Source organism: Eulemur rufifrons, chromosome 17 (assembly GCF_041146395.1).
Source record: "Eulemur rufifrons isolate Redbay chromosome 17, OSU_ERuf_1, whole genome shotgun sequence".
NCBI lineage: Eukaryota > Metazoa > Chordata > Mammalia > Primates > Lemuridae > Eulemur > Eulemur rufifrons.
Window position 1 is genome coordinate 80,724,202 of NC_090999.1, and position 23,005 is coordinate 80,747,206.

General features: G+C 38.7%; 1 protein-coding gene across 1 annotated transcript in view; it reads left to right on the top strand.

Annotated features, from left to right (window-relative positions):
- The window catches only part of KCNN2 (potassium calcium-activated channel subfamily N member 2), a 143,421-nt gene that overhangs the window by 19,573 nt on the left and 100,843 nt on the right, over window positions 1-23,005 (top strand). Inside the window, exon 4 of the mRNA XM_069492803.1 lies at window positions 19,234-19,652. Within this exon, the coding sequence (XP_069348904.1) occupies window positions 19,234-19,652 (419 nt within the window). The remainder of the gene's footprint in view (window positions 1-19,233; window positions 19,653-23,005) is intronic.

The following is a 23,005-nucleotide window of genomic DNA, read 5'->3' on the forward strand; positions in this document are numbered from 1 at the left end:
CCGAGGCGGGTGGATTGCTCAAGGTCAGGAGTTCGATACCAGCCTGAGCGAGACCCCGTCTCTACTAAAAATAGAAAGACATTATATGGACAACTAAAAATCTATATAGAAAAAAAATTAGCCGGGCATGGTGGCGCATGCCTGTAGTCCCAGCTACTCGGGAGGCTGAGGCAGTAGGATCGCTTAAGCCGAGGAGTCTGAGGTTGCTGTGAGCTAAGCTGACGCCACGGCACTCACTCTAGCCTGGGCAACAAAGTGAGACTCTGTCTCAACCAAAAAAAAAAAAAAAAAAAACTGTACTCAGTTTGACTTTATTTAAATAGATAATAAAATGAGTAGAACTATAGTCAGATGTCATTGGTTGAAATCATCACAGTGCCTTTGCTTCTATTCTTTATAGCTGTACCAAAAGAGACAGATTTTATAGCTTAGGTATAAGATTTGGCTGAAAGATATATGAAAACAAGTCTATCCAGATGCCATGGTGCTGTGCTCATGAAGCATTTGTAATTTTAGGAGGGTGGTGAGAATTAAGAAGCTCTAATAGGTGACAAATTAGCTTTAGATATCTCTGCCAGTGAGAGACAGAGACCCCTTATCGGGCATCTCTCCATTCCCTACAGAGGGTCAGAGCATCTCCTGCTGTGATCGTCCTCTTCTACTTCACGGTCTTTATGAAATACCCTCTGACTTTTTCAGCTCATCTCAAACACCACCTCCTCTGTGAAACCTTATCTGATAATTTCAGACACTTTGTTATCTTCCTTTCCTGAGCAACATTCATATTTGTTGCTGGTTGTGCATAATGAGTGTTTAAGTCTCCTTGGGTTGTTTTCTGTGGATGTGCTTCATCTTCTCAAGGGCAGTTGCACATCTTTTTGCCCCCCAAGCTGTGACATAAGCTGTACCCTCGTGGGCTGCCATCAGTGCTGTTGTGGAACTGAACTAGGGGTGGGGCGGGACAGGAGCCAGTCCCTGCCTGTCATCCAGGTCCTTCTCCTGGCCGTGCCAGGACAGTGTTGGGCCAGCGTCAGGAGCATCTGTTTGTGGTCCAGATTCCTTTTTAACCTGGAATAATATGGTGATGTTCATGGATCTGGACATGTACTTGCAAGAGAATGACAGAGTATCATCCTATAATAGGTGAGCCGTGAGGTTAATGTTCTCTCCTGTATGTGATGTTTCTTATATTTTAATCATGGTTCAGAAATAGCCTTCAAAAATGGCTGCACAATGGGTGGCGACTTGGAAGACCCTGGCCTATGTTTTCTTTTTGCTTCACATTATTACTATTCTGTAGTGCAGTCCTTGCTTTCCAGGGCTGTTAAAATGGGTTTTCCAGCTTTGCAGTTAGTCTTAAAGGTGACCATTTCTGGCCTCCATCATCTCTAGCACTCCAGTCCATGCCATCTCCAATCCCTCCTGTGATATACAGCCAGTGGAGAGGTTTACTGAATAAATTTTAGTCTGTAGTAGCTATTCCTCAGCTTGAACCTGAGTCAGAATCGCTCAGTGTGTAGGTATCTACATGAGATTATTGCTCCTCTGGGGAAAACAGTAAATCTCTAGTCTTGTGTTTACTCCCATGTTGGCATTTATGTTCTGTGTGCCCATGTGACTACATTAGGAGGCTCACGTCAGTCTGCGGTGAAGCCCTTGACGTAGATGCTTCTTCCTCTGGGTGTTAGAACAAGAAAGCTGAGGGACAAAAACCTCCGGAGACAGTACTTTTCTCCCTCGCAGGAGTTGGGAATTCCCTTGCCTTAGGAGAGGCCTTTATTCCCCTTGCCCACTTGTGGAACAAAACAAACTTTGTACACAAAACCAATGGGTGGATGGCATCTGCTCTCACAACTCTGGTCACATGTCCACCCCTGGAAATCGGCCACTCTGGGGATCAGCAGCTTGCTTCTGTGAAACCCCTGTGATTGAGCCTGCCTGTGTGTGTTCAGAATGTCTCTCTGGGCTTTTGTGTTTAATATCACGCCCCTAGTTTATAAAATTGTTTGCGTGAACTTTTTGTCAATGTGTAAACCTTCTTGAATGGAGCAGATGAGGTGTATAGAACAAAGGAGTATCTTAGTGATTATGTGCCCATTAAAAATAAATACATAAATCTAAAGGCTCAAAGGGAAAAAAAATGGGTATTTTAGAAAACTGTTTTCTAATTTGCCCAGGTGTCAAGCTACGATAACTAAACCACTGTGTGACCTTTAGTGAAAACGCTGTTTAGCTGGGTTTTGTGCAGTCGTCTGAAGGATTTGGGTACGTTTTTCTTCGTCTAAGTCTCCTGTTCCTGAATTTGACCCTCCCTCCTGCAGTGGGGTCTGTATGTGTAGACCCTGTGTTTTCTTATCACTCTCTCATTCATAGAGTATTTGGTGATTGTCTCAAATATTAGATGTGGCGGCAAAGGTAATGATGAGATGACAGTGATATTCCTCCAGGAGAATGCTAAAAGATTGCCTGAATGTAAACAAGGTCTAAGAAGGAAGGTGAGGCAACAGGGAGATGTTGGAAGACATAATGGGCCCCACTTAATGCTTTCGAGTGGGTGTAGCCTAGGGACAGAGACCACAAACACGTGGAAATTTGTTGCACAATGTAAAAGAAAAGTCAGAATTTGGTATTTAATAGCTTCATGCATTATGACTATTTGGAAATGTAAAATAACTAGTATGTATAGTAGGTATCTGCTGGGAACAAGCTCTATGCTAGGGACATTGTATGCATTGTCTCATTTCATCTAAATTATAATTCTTATTCAGCTAGTGAGTAGCAAAGCTGAGAATCAAATTCAGATCTGTGACTTCAAAGGTTCTTTTTTCTTTTTTGAAGCAAGACCTTTACTGTTAGGTGTGATTTTTATCTGGAATGTATAAGAAAAGTTGTACTGTTTTTTGTGTCAATTATAACCATAAAAATTTATGATATTCAAACATTTGGTGTACTTTCATATAGATGAAGGAGATAGTTTCTTCTGAATTTTACATTATGTTACCTTCAGCTCACCACAGTTGATTTTAGGAGACTGTGCTAGAGCAATCTTTATCCATAATTAGTTGTTCCATGAAATATGTTTTATTTAGTCTTTTTCATCTGTCTCTAGGGGTTGTTTAGAAAGAGCCCCAGTGATGGGATAGAAACCAATACTGAGTTACCCATGAAAGTGAAGTAGAGGATGGGGAAGAACACTGATGACTGGAAGAAAATCTGGATGTTATCTGAGTCTGTGCCACAACTGTGCTCTTTTGGGATTCCCATCTTAACCCCCTCATTCAGGTCTGAAAACTTTTTCGTTGACATTCTTCTCTAGTGTAGCCACATACCCAACCAAACTAGTGGCATGGTAGTCCAGGGAAAGCTCTCTAATAATCTCTGTAATAATACTAGTTGTATTCTAGTTGCATATGGCCAGTAGGTTTCTTCTCAAATGCCAGTGCCTATAAATTGGTTGTAACTGTCTGGAGCACAAGATTGAGAGTGAGTCTTTAGGCCTGTGGTCTCCAGCCTGGGCTGTGGACCGGTACTGGTCCGTGGCCTGTTAGGAACCGGCCACACAGCAGGAGGTGAGTGGCAGGTGCGAGCCAAGTTTCATCTGTATTTACAGCTGCTCCCCACTGCTCACATCATGGCCTGAGCTCCTCCTCCTGTCAGATCAGTGGTGGCATTAGATCCTGCATTATGGTGAGTTGTATAATTATTTCATTATATATTGCAATGTAATAATAGAAATAAAGTGCACAATAAATGTAATATGCTTGAATCGTCCAAAAACCATCTCCCCGCTCCCCCACCCCCAGTCCATGAGAAAATTGTCTTCCATGAAACCGGTCCCTGATGCCAAAAAGGTTGGGGACTGCTGCTTTAGGCCACAGAAGGGCTGTACTGGAAAGGACCTGACCGATGGATCATGTCTGCCATGACTGTAGGAGAGGGAAGGGCGTGGCAGCCTGTGTGCACACGTTTGCCATCCCTTTTCTGCCATTTTAAGTATAATCAATGTCCACTTCTCTGTGCAATTAAAGTATGAATCTTTAAGTAAAGAAGTTCTTCAATTTCAAAAATAATCATTAAGGAAACAATTATGTTTTTTCCTACATGTACAGATCTGTCCCTGTCTTAGAAAGTTTATTTTAATAAATGTGGAATGAATTTGGTGACTTGAAGTGCTCTATTTTACAATATTAAAGACACGTGGATGTGTTGCCCTATTTTGTTTTTGTTAAAATTGGTGAGTCTGAAGATTTAGTAAGCTCGTCAGGCCATCAGTCTTCTCTTCTTCCTGCCTGTGTTTGTTTCCTTCCTTCCTTCCTTCCTCCTTCTTCTGTTTTTCTTTTGCTTCCTTCCCTCCCTCCCTTTTGCTGTCTCCCTGTACTTCTCCCTTCATAACACCACAGAAGTTAGTCCCTGGTCACTGAAACCTTACATTTGTTGTACTGTTGCATATTTGAAATTTATAAATAATATTCAATGTGATTTATATAATTGACATCAACCATGAGGATCATCTTCAATGCCTGTAGCATTGAAAGCTGTGGAAGAAAAGGCAAGTTCCTTCATGTGGCATACCAGGTTCTTTGTCATCTTGTTGTTCCCATTCCTTCAGCCTCATTGTTCATGGACAGCTTGTGTGTGTACACACACGTTATTGGAACCTTCTTCACCTGTTTGGAGAACCAAAGACAAAGCTGTGCCGTTCTTTCAGCTTTCTGTGCCTTTGTACAGGCTGTACCTTTTCCCTAGAACATAACGTGCCTTTGGTCTCAGCTCAGGTGGCCCTCGTCTGGCAAGCTTTTCCTGACCCCACAGGCTGATCTAGCTTCTGTGTTAGTATCCTGTAATAACAGTAATACTAACGTGATGTATAGTAAATGATCATGATGCACGTGGGTAATATTTGTTCAGCCCCTTTCTTGCTAAGAGCCAAACTGGATTATCTTGTAGTTGTACAACAACTTAATAAAGTAGGTATTATATCTTATTGAGAAAAATGAAGTATAGAGAAGTTAAGTGACTTGCCCCAAATCACACTCCTTGGGAGCAGTGAAACCTTTTCAAACAGAATTTTGAGTGTTGATTTACACAGATTTTTTCTCCCTTGCATTATGAGTTCCTAGATGCCATGAACCATTGAGTTCTGCGTCTCCACTAGGGGCTGGTATATGATATAGGCTCAAAATGATTGTTCAATGACTTTGATTGAAATTTTATTTTTAATAGGTATATCTAGTCTTTCTATCACTTCTCCAAGCTTTGGTGTGCAGAAATATATAGTCACCTGGTTTTCTTTCTTTAATTTTCCCTCAGATTTTTATATATTGCTGGCCACTTTATAAAAATCATATACCCTCAAATCCCACTTTTTTGGAAGTAGCCTTAGTTTTGAATTTAATGTGTTCAAAACAAATACGGAAATTTGAAATTTCTGCCATCTGTAAGATTGAGCCAGGATTTATTTCTCTTATTCTTACTCTATGTGTTTCTAACACGAGCACCTTTGGCACCGGAGGGACAAGTGATGCTGTATGTAAGTTAAAGGAGTAGTTAACTAAAATGCCAGTAGATGCCTTCTGTCTGCCTCTTGGAATTCTTTTGCCAGTGGGCAGGTTCCAGTCTCCGTGTACTACTTATCAACAAGGCTGGTGGTTCTTCTTTTCGATAGAGAACCCGCATTAAGCATGTAGATTTTAACTCTCTGGCTTCCTTACTTTGGACACTCTACCTTTAGGACGCAGCATGTTTTTGTTGAGCCAGTTAGCAATCGTGGAATACTTCCCGCATCTGTGTCATTCCCCATAGCATTTAGCATAGAAAAAAAATGGAGCCTAATGTGTGTTCTAGAGAAAAGCAGACTTCATTGTGGCCGCGTAGTTATTTCTTCTTTAATCAAGGTACAGCACTGAGAAGGAATATTTGTCTGATTTTAAATACAAAGAATACAAATTGAGAATCATTATTAAAAATCCCCAAAACCAAGCCCTGACCAACTGTTCTTACCATGTGGGTATTCAGAGCTAGTCTCCATGGTTTGGACAAGGCCAGTTTTGGCAGACTTACCACTTTATTCTGTTATGTTGTTTTAAAATCAGGAAAGTAACTATTAATATAACAACATAAGGCAGCCATTAAATAGTAAAGTAGAATATTTTTAAAAGAACGTTTTTGGAATTAAACGCTAAACTACAATTTAGTGCATTTTGCTTAACCTTGACTGTCATCAAACTGGGTTTAATATGTTTCATAATGCTCTACTCTAACTAACTTTGAGAGCTTAGCTTGGAAAGAAAATATAAAAAACAGCTAAAAAAAATATTCCTTGTGGTTTGTTCTTAGACTTTGGGCTCTGGCATCACATGTTTCTGGCATGTGTTCCCAGTTGCCAAGACTCTGAGCAGTTGAGCTTGAAGAATCATTCTGGTGACTTTCTTCTTTCACAGTCTCTTCATTGGTTTTAGCTCTAACAGAGCCTTTTTGTTGTACAGGAGACAGAAAAGAAGAAAGGCCCCACATCTTGTAGCTATGAGGGAGACACTGAGCCTAGACTCCCTGACATTTCGGAGATGTTTATTCTCAGAGGCTCTCTAGCTTTTGGCCCATTAGCAGTAGAGGTTTTTTTGTTTCTTTCTCCCCACCATCCAGATTTAATTTATCATAGGAGAAAAAGAACATTATTGTTAAAGTAGAAATGGCTTTCATTTTCTTCCAAGTCTCTTTACCCTCCCTCCATCAGCAGAGGCAACCGCCATTCAGAAATCTGTGTGAATCCTTCCAGTCTGTACTTTTATATGTTCACTAAATAGGATTGTATTTATAAGTGATATAGTTTCACGTGGATGCTATGCTGTACCTATTATTTTACAACTTGCTTTTTTTCCCCACTCAACATTATATTTTGGATGTATAGTTTAATTCATTTACATTTTTTATGTCAACTGTTATTTTTGTACCTATTTCTGTCATTATTTTGAGTTTGTAATGTTTTCACTGCTTCTGTCTTCCTCCTTTCTTTCCTTATTTTGGGTGATGTGAAGATTTTTTAAAATTCATTTCTTTCTCTAGCAGTTTAGATGTTATGCAATTCATATCCCCTCTTTTAGTGGTAACTCTCAAATTGTTATCAAATGTGTATATTTAACAATGTTTAAAGTTGATCAGAATTTCTATCCTTCTGTATAATATAACCACCCTTGGAGTCTTCATTCTGTTCTCCTTTCCTCCTTTCATCTGTATTATTGATGTTTAGAATTTTATTTATACCTTGTCTTTTCAACCTCTTTCAAATTAGTCATTATGATTATGTTGAAAATTATAAGTATTTACAGTCAATTTTTATTTAGACATACTAGGATGTTTACTTGTTTCTTTGTTCATCCAGCTTCCAGTACCTACCTTCTAGTTTGTTTCCTTCTTTTTTTCCTTTTCTTTCTTTCTTTTTTTTTTTTTTTTTTTTTTTTTGAGACAGGGTCTCCTTCTGTCCCAGGGCATCATCATAGCTCACTGCAACCTCAAACTCCTGGCCTCAAGTGATCCTCCTGCCTTGGCCTCCCAAAGTGCTGGGGTTCCAGGCATGAGCCACTGCGCCAGGCCTTCTGTTTCCTTATTGCGGCAGCACACTCTTTAGCTGTCACTTCTGTTCTCCATCTTTGGGTAATCTGAAAATATCATTCACACCCCTTCCCCGCAAAGATAGTTTACTTATGTATAGACTTCTAGGGTGACCATTATTTCGTTTTAGTACTTTGAGGCTTACAATCACTTATTCCACATTAATTTTTATTTTAACAATCTGGATGGAGGTATTTCTAAAATTTAGACATAGGATTAATGATTCTGCACACCCCTGCATTCAAAAAGAAGATCAGTGAAATCTCATAGACTCTTTGCTGAGGTCAGCACTGTTATTTGGAACATGAGACTTTGCATTGTGTTTTGATACATTGTGTTGTGATCCTTTGGTGGCTTAGGTATGAGGTATGTAAGCTTGTTTGGTCTTTCATTAGCTAAGACTGTTGGGTTTTCTTGAGAACTTGTATCTCCTTTTTAGTGTGTATCTGTGGACATGTCTTTTCTTCAGTACTTGCTGCTGCAACTCATTAACTAAATGCGATAGCTCCCTTCCTTCAATCAGCTGTTTCCTTCCCCATTGTATACTTTTGTTTCTCCTTTGCTGAAAGCTAGGGCCCTAGATGACCAAACTGGTCAAGAATATATGGGTTTATTTGATGTTGGCATTGATATTGTTCCTGTGTTCTTCCTAAAAATGTTTTATACCAGCTAAGTGTGTAATGAATGGCAGTATACTTAGTATGGACACAGGTTCTGAAGCCAGATTGCTTGTCTTCAGAACCATATTTCAATACTGTATAACCCTGGCAGTGCCTTAACCTCTGAGCCTCAGTTTCCTCATCTTCAAGCTAGAGATAATTGTATTATATGACTTCTTGAGTCGTTGTGTGTTTTATATGAATTAAGACACATAATGGACTGGAACAGTGCCTGTCTCCATTAACACGTGCTGAGTTAAACACACTTTAAAACAGCTTTCAAGTTTTATCTCAAATACTGTGTGGAATGTGAGGTTCCATACAAGTGAAGTTAAAAAAAAAAAGTTTTCGGAATGAAGACTATCTAACTTGGAGAAAGTCTAAACTAGGGCGTAGTCTATTTCTGTTACCACAGGACATTGAATGTAGTGTGCAAGTTAATTTAAATATTTCCTTCTACCAGAGAAGCAGAAGGTCATCTGCAATCGTCGGGGAGTAAAGATGTCACATTGTAGAAATCATAATGCAAATTAGGGGGTAAACATTTATTTGCTTTATAAATATTTGATTTGCTTCCAGATTTTCAGTACAGCCTGATGCCCCCATCAGCTGATGTGAGTGCTGGAAGACCTGAACTTTAGCTTTAGGTTTTTCAGTAACTCACATTGTGACCATGACCAAATTATTTCAATTGCCTGTGCTTTAATTGGACTCTCATAAGGGCAAATGAGATAATAAATGTGAACTGGCTTTTAGCTAGCTTTTTAAGCACTTAAAAATAACTAAGGTGATGGTAATACATTTGAGCTATGTAGCAATATTACTATAATGCTTCACATGAAAATGTAGAGTTTTTGTCATTTCAGATTAAATTTTTGAAATCGAATAAGTTAGCTCATATTTAAGTATTTCATGGCTTTAGGGATCACCAGGCTTATTTTAGTTATGATTTATTCCCCACCTCTTTCCAAAAATTTGAGGCTACTTACCAAAACTTATAGACAATTAAAATAAGCATGCCAATGAATTAGTAAGAAACTGACCATGGAAGAATTGTGAGTTTCTTGTTTCCTTTGATCTTGATTTTCATCCTTTCTAGAAGCTCCAGTCATTGATGTTGGTCTCTGTGTCCATCCCTCCTTATTCTACCTTTAGATAGTTGAGACATTTATTGGAGACCAGTTACTGGCACAGTACTGAAGTGAAATATTATGAAAGTAACATCTATTGAGTACTGTCTCTTTCAGTCCTATCACTAGACCTCCTTAACAAATGATGAAACTGAGGCTCAGAAAGTATAGGTAATTTTTCGGAGGTCGCAAAGCTAATCAGTTGTGTTATGTCAGAATCAAACCTAGATCCACTTGACCCTAGATTCTAGAGTACAGACAACTAAGTCATGCACCCTAGTGCTTTCTGTGACATTTCTGTTGAGAGAACCAAAAGGGGAAAATGATGATCCTGATTTTCTGGAGAAGTTCAAAAGTAACTTTCAGAGACAACTTGCATAAATTCTACAACAACGTGAGAATAATTGCCAGATAATGCATCAACGTATATAAAATGGCTTACTGGGACCACAGAAGGTGTGGGCTCAGCTGGGAGAAGGCATGTGAAAGGGGTTAAGATTCTAATTAGGTCTTAAGGGCAGAACATGGATTTATGATTGCTTTACCTATCACTGGATCCTAGTGGATAATTCTAGGATTTTTGATCAGTAGATAAAGCTCTTGTCTAAGTCAAAAGAGGAGAATTTCAGAAACTCATTGTTTTAGCAAATGACAAGAATTCTCCTTTCAAAAATAGGTACAGCTGCAGTTTCTAGAGTGCCTACCAATATTGACTTTGCTTTAATCTGCCATTCCTTACCAAATTCCCTTCCTCCTCTTCCACATCTAATTTTCCTATTTTCTACCAGAAGTTTTCATTTTATTCATGTACTTGCCATAGGTCCGTGGAATACTATTACTTATTCATGGGGAAACTTTTCCAAGGGTTAGCCTAGTGGGTGTTGCTTCATAAGAATCATACAATGTTGATATTATTTTTATTTTTTTGTAGATGAGAAAACTGAAGTTTAGAATGATTAAGTATATTGCTCCAAACCATTCAGCTAGTAAGTGGTCAAGCCAGAAATTAAATCCAGGCTTCTCTGGCTCCAAAATGTGTGTGTGTTTCCTATGAGTCACACTACCAGATATTTAGAGCAGTTGGTTGATATTTAAAAGTCATGAACAAAAGCCACTCACCCAGAAATAACTCTGCCGCTCAATGATTATTGTGCTTCACATTCCAATATTTGAGATGCATTCCTTTTAAATTGTTGGCTGTTCTCTCCATAAAGGGTTTAAGTTAGTATTTTTTTCTTTTATAGATCTTTACATAGCACTTTAATCTATATTAAATTAAATGTAGTCATATGTTCAGCTGCTTAAATAACGGAAGATCCAACTGACAGTGGCTTAAACAAATGGGGTAGGTGGCTGCGGGCTCAGTGGCTTAAGATATCATGGCTGGAATTACTGTGATTCTTTCGGCCTTCTTGCGTGGTCATAAGATGGCTGCTGCAGATCCAGGGTGGAGGAAGGGAAGGAAAAGGGCCATATCAGCCATGTCTGTCTTTTTTAACCCAAAAAAGCAAAGAGATTCTACTGAGCTCTTCAGTGACATTTTGCTTATGACTTCGGTTCAGGACTGCATCACATGGCTACGCATAATTGCAAAGGAGTCTCTCTGGCAAAAGAGAATGGAGTCTCTCTGGCAATGGGAATGGTCCTGGGTTAGCCACCTACAACATGTGATGTGGGTCCATTTCATTATTACAACTACTTTCCAAGATAGCAAAGGACACTATCTTCATTTTAGAGATGATGGAAATAAGTTTAATAAAGTTTGAATGACTTCGCAAAGTCATATAACAAGTTAATTGCATATCTAGGATCTGAGCCTTGGTTTCCTGCATTCTAACAAGTTTTATTTTCTCCATACTTTTCTCCCAGCGCAGAGTTGGCAATGAAGTGATTAATACTTTACTGCATTAGTTTTCAAATTCTCCCTCCTTGGATGCAGAGAAATTTCAGGGCAGCATGCATGCACAGGGCTGCTGGAATCAGCATGAGGCTCCAAAAGAGAGGAGAGGCTGCAGGACGGGTGGGGAAGATACAACAAATATCAGCTTTGCTGGTTGCCTCTGAGCTTTTCTCAGGACTGGTGAATCCTGAACATAGCTCTTCTGTTCTTTTCCTCATGTTGTTTTTGGCTAAAAGTCATGAAAGAAATCTCAATGAGACAAATTGAAAAGCCTTCTGTCCCTATCTGTTTGTCTTTTGACCTAGCTTGTGACTGGCAATTGTGGTCTAACTTTCTTGTTGATTGAGTCCTGGCAATGCCTTAGTAAAGAAAAACCTATTTGGCTTGCCTCTGTAGTGTTTTGTTTGTTTGTTTGTTTGTTTGTTTTGTTTTCACTCTGTTTCATCCAAATGCTAGTTTCTAAGGAAGAGGGCTCTTTTTGAATGAACACATTTCTGTGCATTTTTGTTTGGGGCCATTATACCAAAATGTCCTAAAAGTGAACTTGGGGAAGTTCACGGTCATGGGTTATGTGAAGGTTCCAGTGGGATAGGCACTGTGTTCTATAATGTATTACAGCTTCCTCTCTATTCCCTCAGCATCTTCTTCACTCCTCTGTTATAGCACTTTCCAGAGGCACACATTTAAATATAAAGCCTTCATTTATACTCTTCTTCTTCATCAAACACTGAGAGACTTTTTAATTTTTGTGCCCATAGAACTTTACAAATAGAAGCATTCAGTAAGTGGAAAAAAAAAAAAAACCAAAAAACCTTGGTTTTAGTGAATATTTGGTTTAAAGGTTAACCAAGAAATCTTGTTTATTTTTGTTCCTGCTGTTGACAACAGTTATGTAATGTAATGGCTCAAAGTTTTGTCTTAGTAAGCAGAAAATTTTGGATATAAATTGGATTCATGTGCTTAGTTCTGTACACTGTCATTTAGACTGTCAGTCATTACTTTCTAGTTTTGCAGTTTTGCCCACATAGAGTTATTTGTTAGGATGTATTTGGATGTCTAATGACCTCATTGATTTTCATTCTTCCTTCTTTTTTTAACAATATTTCCTAGTTTTTATTACTAATTAATTTGAATTTATTTATTCACATGGTTCCATAATAATAACATTCAAGGTTATATAATTAAAAATCTCCCTTCCTTTTGTGCTTTCCAGCCACTCAGTTCACCTCCCTTAAGCTTTTTGTTAATTTCTAGAGTATTCCTTCGGAGATCTTTTTTGCACATACAAATAAATACTCAATTCTCCTCTTTAATAAAACTGCACACGCAGTAGCCTATATTTCGCTACTCAGTACTTAAAAGGCTGCTCTCTTTAGTCCCATATAACAAGTTTCCTCATCTTTTTTCAGTGGCATACTATTTCATTTTGTGGACATCTGTAATTTGCTTAACCCATTTTCCTATTAGATGATTTGGATTATTTGTAGTTTTTTGCTAATGTACAAGCAGTGCTGCAACAAATAATCATTTACATTCACTATTTTTCACACATGTGAATATATCGAGATGACAAATTTCATTCTAAGGAAATGGAATTGCATAGTCAAAGAGGATGTACATTTATAACCGGGTAAATTGCTCTCCTCAGGGGTCGTAACCAATTCACACTTTCGCCTGCAATGTACGCAAGCATTAGTTCCTCACACATTCACTAGTATAGCACTTTTAAAACTTTTAGATCCTTTTCAATCTGACAGGTCAAAAATGGTATCTCATTTTCCTCTTATGATTGAGATTTGGGCATCTTTTTTTTATAGGTTTAGGAGCCATTTTCATTTTATTTTCCATGACCTGATGCTTGTCTCCTTTGTTCATTTTTCTATTGCACTGCTTGCCTCTTCCTTAAAAATATGTACAGACTTTTATATATTAGGAATATTAGTCATTTGTGATAAGAGTTGTGAACATTTTCCCCATGATTTGGTGGTTGTCTTTTTACTCTCTTTATTGTGGTTTTGGCCAGGTGTAGAAAGCAAAAGTTTAATGAAGTCAAATATATCAGTGTTTTCTTTTAAGCCTCCAGGGTTTACATTAGACTTTAAAAAGGCCCTCCTTTCTCTGAGGTTACATTATAATTCTTACATGATTTCTTTTAATACATTAGTAGTTTCATTTTCATATATAGATCTTTCATACACTTGGAATTTTTCTTGGTTTATTGGGTGTGAAGCATGGATTCAACTTTACTTTTCTGCAGATGGCGACATAGTTGTCTCTAAATCATTTTTCAGTGAACTGTGTGTTCCCCACTGACTGAAGAGTCTACCTTTGTAATATTATGAATTTCCCAGTGTATTGGGTCTATTTTGGTCTTCCTGTTCTGTTCCATTGAACTCTCAGTTATATTATGTGCCAGTTTCACACGCTTTTAATTATTGATTTGTTTTAAAAACTAATGCTTCTGCTTCTCCCTTGTTAGTCTTCCTTTTCAGAATTTTCCTGGATCTCCTACTTATATTTACTTTTATAACAAATACATGACTAAACTTATTTTATTCAGTGTGTATTTTTTTAAGCCCCAGTTTTGCACTGAGCAGTGCTCTGGATTATTTTCTAGGAAGGAAACCCAGAATGTATAAGACACTGTCCCAGACTGCAAGAGCTTGCAGCCTCACTGAGGAGGAAAAGCACATGCAGAGGGTGGTTAGGGCTTCTGCAGCTGAGGTCCTTCCAGGTCCTGAGAGCCAGCAGGTGACCTGATGTTGCAGCAGGCTCCTCCCACTAAACTCCAGACCCTCTTCACTGAGGACTCTCATTGTCAATTAATCTTAAATAATGAGCATGAAGTATTAATATGTTTTGGTTTTCTGAGCAAATATAAACAGTTGCACTGGAAAGTTCAAGCTTGTGGTGGGATATATTCTGAGGGTATATGCTATGTTATGCCTGCAAGTTACTACAGACCTCTGGCCAAGACCACTTAACCACAGCTATAGAAATAAAGTAGATTAAACTGTTGTCTTTTGGCCCTAAAATCTATCTTCTCTTAACAGCATCAGAATAAAAAATGAAGTTAGAGATATTTTAACATTATTCCTCCATGTTACTTTAACTCCCCTACAAGTGAGCTTAAGACAGATCATATATATTATAGTAATTATATGGAATGTAGTGGGAATATTTCTATAGTTGAGTTTTAATACTTGACATTGGATAAGTTGTTGAATGTGATGTTTAGAATGTTTGCATTTCCTATAGAATATTGAGCTCATTAGCATGTCTCTAAACCTGTTAAATCCTATTTTACAGTTTATAATTGACAGCCCTCACCCATAACTCCTAGGACAACACTTTCTTTCCTTCCTGCTTCACAGCCTGCTGCTTTTTAGATCTTCTTATGGCTTGACCTTCCAACCACCCTCCACATTTGGGGTTCCTGAGGACTTGGCCTTGAGTACTGTCTTGTTCTCTACACTTTCTCTAATTTTTCCTTTGATCCCATATAACTCCCTAAATAGTGAAGCCTCTCGAATTTATTTCAGTAGTCCAGACTTCTCCTCTGAGTGACTTGTACATCTTTCTGCCTACTTGGCATCTCTACTCAGATTTCAGTGGCCAAAAGGGAACCTTTTCTTTCTCACTTCCCCCTCCCCCACAGCGCCCATGTACTCAAGAGACGTCATCACCATCCGCTGTGTTTTTCAGGGTAGAAACTCAGCCATCTATGAGTCTTCTCTTTCTTTTTACTGCTCCCACATTCAGCCTGTCAACAAGTTCTAGCAAAATCTTCAAATTTTATGTTCAGTGCACCCACTGTCTCCATTTCCATGACAACCCCCCTCAGTCCAAGTCAGGGGAAAACTACAACCAATCGAATGCAGTGGAGCTTCCTAACTTGTATCCTTCCTTCCACACTTGCCTCTGTCCACCCCAGTTTCCCCAGAGCAGTACAGATGAGCCCTTGAAGCTGTAAATCAGATCACATCATTCCTTTTTTTTTTTTTTTTTGGAACAGACTGGCTTAATACACGTCATTCCTTTGCCTAATCTCCTTCATTGGGTTCCCCCTGCACTTGGAATGAAATTCCGTCTTGATACTACAGCCACCAAGAGCCTGCACATCTGGTGCCAGTTTGTCTCTTCAAACTCGTCTCCTTTCACTCTGCCCCTTGATCATTATGCTTTAGCCACTCTGCTGTTCCTTTATTTCCTAAGCATGCTACAATAGTATAAAGCCCATGTCCTGTACACATGCTATTTCCTCTGCCTAGAATGTTCTTCCCTGGTGATCGGCATGACTGGCTTTTCTCTTAGTCCAGGTCTTGCATTAAATGATACTTCTCCAGAGGTCTTCTCTGATGACCACATCTGTCATCTCTAATTTATTGTTATCTATTTTATCTCTTGTTTGTTCCCTTCATAGCAATGTCCAATAACGTAACTACTTTATCAAATTGCCTTAAGTTTGCTTTCTTGACTTTGTCTTTTTTTCCTAGTGAAAGATTGTTGCAGTAGGCAGACTCGCTGTCTGCTGTAAATGCTGTCGTGTGGCTAGTATGTAGCACAATGCCTGACACATAGTGAGAATTCAGTGCCTTGGATATTTAGTAAATAAATGAATAAACAAATAAGCAACATTGTGGGTGGGAATTATGTCAAGAGTAGGAGGAAATATTTCTTCCTCAACTTGAGCATTGAAATATATGCTATAATAAAATAAGACCAAAAATAAAACCATTTCAGGTATTAAGACCCCCTCATAGTAAAAACCAACTATGAATAGAAAATTTTTCTCGGCAAGTTACCAAAGAAGACAGTTTTCTCGACTTCCTATGGAATTACAAAATTATGCTGCTGCAATGATTTATTATTTAGTAGGATATGTTCTCTATAAATTTGAAAAATGTCATAGGTTTCACTTACATTTTCTTTAGTAGTCTCATGTTCCATGAGCACATTTAATTGACATTAGGGCCTATCCAGGAATTAAGGTAGTCATTATTAAATGAGAAGTAACAAGGCATTTCATTTATCTAGTATTTATTATCCTCTGCTAGGTAGACATGGCTCCTATCCTTAAGGAGCCTCACAACAAGTAGGGGTGACAGTCTCATAAAGAAATCCTTTTTGTCCTTTGTGGCAGGATCAATAAGAGGCACATACAGGAATCCTGACAGACAAAAGGAGAGAGTTTTCAGATTTGGTTGGGGCATGGACTATATCCTAAAGGAGGTGATGTGAAATTTGGTCTTGAAGGAATACAAATTTGCTAGATGGAGACTTTCCAGGCCGTGGGACAGAATGTACAAAGACTCAGAAACATGATTGGGATAGTGTGTTCTGGGATTTGCAACCATAGAAAAATGTAAAGAGACTAATTAGGCATTGAGGTTGGAAAGATGGGCAAAACCAGATTGCAGAATGCCTTGTATGCTACAGATGTAAATGAGACTTTACCCATCAGGCACTGAGGGTCTTTTGAATAATTTTAATCTTGACAGTAATGGATTATATAATTTACATTTTAAAGAGCTCATCAGAGAATGGAGGATGGTCTCCAGTAGGAAGAATGTGGATGAGATCACCCAGGAAGGTACAGAGAGCGAGAGAAGAGTCAGAGACGGACCCCAGTAGAGCAGGGACCCTTTGAATGGGGAGAAAGAGACTGAGATTCTTCAGAGTGGCCACAGATGAAAAAAACAACATGCCACAGAAGCCAAGGAAAGAGATCTTATTTAAGAAAGAAGGAATGACAGGTCAAGTAAGATAAAAATTAAGATGGGCGGATTGGGTTTCATAATTAAGGTGTCTTCAGTGACCTCAGCACGAGTAGTGTTGGTTGGCTGATAGGGACAAGATCCACCTGGGGGATATTTGGGGCTAAAGGAGAATTGATAAAACAAGCACAACCTAGGGCAGACAGAGCCAGCCTTGGTTCTCTTTGTTTTTGTTGTTTTGTTTTTAGTCAATGGTAGAGATTAGACTTTGTATGCTCTGCTGAGGGGAAAGAGGCACAGGAACTAGGCTATCCGTGCAAGAGAACTGGATGTTGGTGTAACATTGCTTTAGACTCATGAAGCAAAAGAGACGGGAAATAGGCGGAAAAGGTGCAGATGTAGGTAAGTTTGTGGCTGCAGTTTAAGATAGAGGCTACTTCGTCTGATACTGGGGGAAAGTGTGTGCTAAGAGAGAGGGCAACAGAGGTGGCCCTTGAGGAGAAAGATGTTATGGGGGATGAGGGAACAGTCACGGTGACACTGAGGGTCCAGCTAAGCTGGAAGGCATGGGGATGGGAAGGGGTGACCCAGTCCACCTGCAGCAGCCTAGACATCAGGTTCCAGATTGGGCGTTACCGGTGCAGGCCCACCAGAAGATAAAGGGTGAGGCTGCTGAGAATGGCAGTGAGATTATGGTTGAAGCGATGTGACACAACACAACCAGCCTAGTTAGGGAAGTGAGCAGAGGCCAATGAAGAGAGTCCTAAACATGGAGAGTAGGGTGAGGTTAGAGGAACAAGTGCACTGGGAGGGATGAAAGGAGGTGCCAGTCCTGGGAGGCAGGAGGCTGTCATAAGCAGTGTATCAGAATGATACCTGCAAACTGACAGTGCTTTACCAGTTACCTGGGAAGGTGCTGATCCTGCATTTTTACTGCTGTTGCCCAGAATGGCATGGGGAATGCCTCTCTTGGAATTGTGCTTAGAATCTGCCACACAGCTCTTGACTATTCAGAGGCTTGGTGATTCTTAGTCCTTTTGGAGGTGGATTTGATTTTTGAAAACTGCTAAGTCATTCAGAGCCAAGTTTGGTGAAGAAAATAGACAATCAAGCTGGATAACACCATTTTTGGTAGGAATGGAAATGTGGATTTAAAGAACAGTACTTTTTTTTTTTTTTTTTAATGTTACTTGTAATAGGCCCTGATAGTAATTTCCAAAGACAGCAATGACAGCATCTTTGGAATTTATATAGCTTCTCAAAACAAAGGTCTTTCTAGTGTGTGGGACCCTCAGCATTGCATCATGGTTTGCACGCCTGGCTTCCTGGCCCTAAATGCCAGGAGCCCCCACAAATCCTTGTGGCAGGCAGAAAAGTCACCACACTTTTCCAAATGCCTCTGATTGTCTATGGACTGCCAGAGCCTGGTAGACCTGTTTACAGAAAGCCGGGGAAGAGAGGAAGACATTCTTTGCTGTCCCGTTTACTCTATTTATTTTTTTGCTTTCTCTTTTTTTTAAATTTGTTTTTTTAATTGTGGTATGAAGATTGACAGAAATAGGAAAAAGGAAACTTTTCTAAAGAAAGAAAGGTTGAAAACAAATTAATAATACAAGGGTAGGCTATGAAAGAAGAGAAGAAAAGGGACAGAAAATAAAGTAGTTGTGGGGAAGCTGGAAGAAATGTTTCTGCCACATTTGTCTGTGGTTTCTTGTGATTTTCTTTGAAACCAAGAATAAGATTTCCTGTAAGAACGCTCATGTGTTGTTGCATTATAGGGTATAACTGATTGCAGAGGCACCCTAAATAGATTTCACTGAGAATATAGTTAGAATTGTGTAAGGATTTAAATCCAGACTCAAAGAGAACAAATTCTTATCAGGCAAGTCCATTTGACTTCATCTGAGGGGGGTTTCATTACTCATAGGTCCAAGCCCCTATTTCAAAATGATGTTACTTACATGATTGTCCAGGAACATGGACTCAAATAATTTTAGCTCCTGAGTAGCAAGTTTCTAATTCTCATTTTTCCAAGGTGAAATTCTCATTTTGTACAAATACCCGTTTCCAAAAATAGTGTACCTGACTAGCACTTAAAAGTTCTAACCTATAGCTTGCCTTGATTGCTAAGTCATCTGTTATGTATTTTTAAAATCTGCATTAACACTTGTGGACCATTCATGCCATACTGAAGCTGATTTTCTACTTTATTTTTTCAGTTGTTCATGGTGGACAATGGAGCAGATGACTGGAGAATAGCCATGACTTATGAGCGTATTTTCTTCATCTGCTTGGAAATACTGGTGTGTGCTATTCATCCCATACCCGGGAATTATACGTTCACATGGACAGCCCGGCTTGCCTTCTCCTATGCCCCATCCACAACCACCGCTGATGTGGATATAATTTTATCTATACCAATGTTCTTAAGACTCTATCTGATTGCCAGAGTCATGCTTTTACATAGCAAACTTTTCACTGATGCCTCTTCTAGAAGCATTGGAGCACTTAATAAGATAAACTTCAATACACGTTTTGTTATGAAGACTTTAATGACTATATGCCCAGGAACTGTACTCTTGGTTTTTAGCATCTCATTATGGATAATTGCCGCATGGACTGTCCGAGCTTGTGAGAGGTAAGTTTGTTTCTTTTCCTGAGAACATAATTTGCCGTGTGGTGTCTTCAAAAAGAAAGAAAACATGTTAGACTTGAGACACATAGTGTCTCGCTCTTGCAAATTTTGGATTCTCTGACAAGCTTCTTTTAAATGATTGTGACAAAGTTTTTCTGAAGATTTTTGCATGGAGTGAATGCCTTCACAGTTGTGTATGTTTTCCTTTCTAATTTGATCAGTTTTTAATAGAGGACTGCCTTTATAATGTGTGTCAAAATTTGGAGACCTAGAAATTGTACAGGAGACTTCTATTGGAAATGTTAGTTTAATGGTAATACCGAGTCATTCCTGTGCCTGATTGGTTATAAACAGTGTTTGTTGTTGAGCAGAAATCCAATGAAAAGCTGTTGGTGCAAGATATTGAACTTTAGTGAATCTCTTAAAGTGGTTTGTGGATTTTAGTGCCTATTTATAATAGTGTTTACATGATTACCTGATAAGGAGCTTATGGGTAGGCGTGTTAATTAGTTTTTATCAAACTTTCAGCAATTAATGAAAAGAGACAGTGTGTATTTATTGTCTGAAGACCGCTCGTGGTCTAGAGCTAGACATGCTCAGGTTTCAGAAGCCCTTGATGCTCAGTGATCTTAATCTGTCATAGCATTAGTAACTTTGCCATTTAACAAAGCTATATTATAATGGGGAGGAGAGTACCCTCACATGACCTTGGTTAGGAAAATTCAAGTTGAAATTAGGAGTAGAAAGATAGGAATGATTTAGAATTAGGACTGTTGAAAGTTCAGATGTAGGTCTTTGTAGTAATCGGGTTTTTAAAAACTTAGTTTTTGAAAGTCAAAGTTATACACTCCAATAGTTTAAAGGAGAAAAAAATCTGTATGAGAGTTGCTGCAAAACAAAACAAAACAAAAAAAATAGTGAACCCACAGCCTCCCTCATCCCATCCCTGCTTTCCAAAAGAAATCACTTTAAATTCTTTTAATCATATCTTTTTTGTATTTCTAAATAAAGTTGCTTATATTGCTACATGTAGCTTTTTTTGTTTTAGAGCTATCTATTGATTTCCTACCATGGAAATTAGGGTTTCTATTTTCTCCTAGTTACACAAGCACACCCCTTTCACAATTCCACCCCCTTTCCAAAGTGATTTCTCTCTCCTCATCCTCCGAGGGTTATATAAACCCCAGTGGTCTATAGTGCGTGTTTACATTGTTATGACTATGTAAACTGCATTTGTAGCTGAGCAATATAGTATATTATAATCACTTTTCCTGTTTTTTATTTTCTCTGGAAGTAATAATTGCCTCATTTTTTATTTGCTCAGATTCCTATGTACTTACCACTAAATCATCTCTAAATTCTCCCACATTATATAAATATCCTTCTACTCTATTCAAATATATTAAGCAATCTATCAATTTCACCTTGAAGAGATGACTCTTAGAACATTCTCACCTGCTTCTCCTTCATGTTGGAGATTTTCTTTGCCTTTTTTTTTTTATGGTGAGTAGCCTTTCTTGAACCTTTTTTCTCCTCTTTCTTTGTTTATTCCTTTATTTTGGTAGAATCTGTCATGCAGTAGTTTCAAAGAAAAGGTAGTGTATGAGAAAGATTTTTTTGAGACCTTGCAGATACGGGCGTCTGTAGTCTTCTCTCATGCTTAATTGGAAATCTGGCTGGATATAAAACTCTGGATTGGGAATCACTTTTCTTCAGAATGTTGAAGGCTTCATTTTCTTCTGTCATCCAGGGTCCAGCAGCCTGATGCCATTCTCATTTTTTATCCTTTTTCTTTTTCTGGAAGCTTTTAGGATTGGTATTCTAAAATTACACAAGGACGTGTCTTGGTGTAAATCTATTTTAATCTATGGTACTGGGAATGTAGTGGGCCTGTTCAGTCTTGGAATTCATGTCCTTCAGTTCCTGGAAAGTTTTTTGAATTATTTTAGTGATTTTTATTTCTGTGTGTAATGGCCCTCCTTTATTCTCTAATTTTGTTATTTTTATTTCTCTATTGTTTTTCCATTTCTGTTTTTGCTCTGTATATGGAAGACCTCAATTTTATTGTTCAGACTTTCTGTTCGGACTTTATCTATACTATATATTAATTTCCAATATCTAATTTTTGATCGCTGAGTGCTCATTTTATAAAATTGCATCTTTTTTTTTTTTATAATTGTACTATTTTATTTCCCTGTTGATGTTAAGAACTTTTTGCAATTTTTTTCTTTTTGTATATTTTTTTGTTTCCCCGAAGTTGTATTTTTCTTTTTGTTTTTGCTTCTATTTTAGAAGCTTTCCTTAAATGTTTAGGTATTCTTGGCGGCCTGCTCATCCTTCAGAGTGGGGCACTCATAAGCTGATTGGAAGCTTTCTGTACGTATCTGGAACTTGTCAACTGCAGGCTTCCCTTAAGGGTGATTTGGGTGAAGGGCAAAGAACACCAATTTCAGTACCTTTATGCATTTTCAGTCTTCCCTGACAATCAGACCAGCCCATGGGAAGTCATTTCTACCGTGCTGCCGTGAAGGCAGAAGCCTGGGTGACAGCGTTCTGGAAATTGAAAAGGCAAAGAAGAGTTTTCAACAGTTCCTGTGTGAGCGTTTGCCTATTTTCCTGGTTCCAGTGCAGTAGCCTGCTTTCTCCAGTGCTTGATGCCTGCAGTCAGTCCCCAGACTGTGTTTTACCCTCTCCAGACAATAAATTTCTAGACTTCTGCCAGGTTGCAAGGAACAGTTTGCATTCACACAGAGCGGAAGAGGGAATCTAGGTGTATAACTGCTTCTACACCATCTTTGAAGCGTCTTCCCATTGAGAGCTCTATCATCGTCCCCACCTGCAGAGATACTGGTGCTGACAATGCCTGAGTCATGGGTTGGGGGGGCGGTTGGTGCTCTGTGCACCTGTGGTTGCCTCTTGGTTTTTTTTTTTTTTTTTTTTTTTTTTTTTCCACCGTTGCTGCTGTAGAATTCTGCTTTCTGAGGTCAGGTAAGTCAGTGACCACCTGTCTATTGGCTTTCTAGCTTCTTTTACTACTGTCTTGTCACTCATTCCTGTTGTCCTTATGGCTGTATGCTTTTTCTTTGTTGTTTGCTTGTTTTAAAATTATTTATAGCCATTTTTAGGGCATTAAGGGAAGGAGCTGAGGCCAGCATGCTTGTTGAGTCCACCTGCTTTTACCAGAAATTCTGTAGTGACTAGTTTTGAATATCATGTATCTGAACCTTTTTTAGAACTTCTCCACATAAATATAGCATTTGAGGGATTAACATTTTCTTTTTAAAGAAAGGTAGACTCCTTGTGGTAATGCTTTGTTTCCTAGCAATCATGGTATTTAGAGGCTTATGATATTTTCT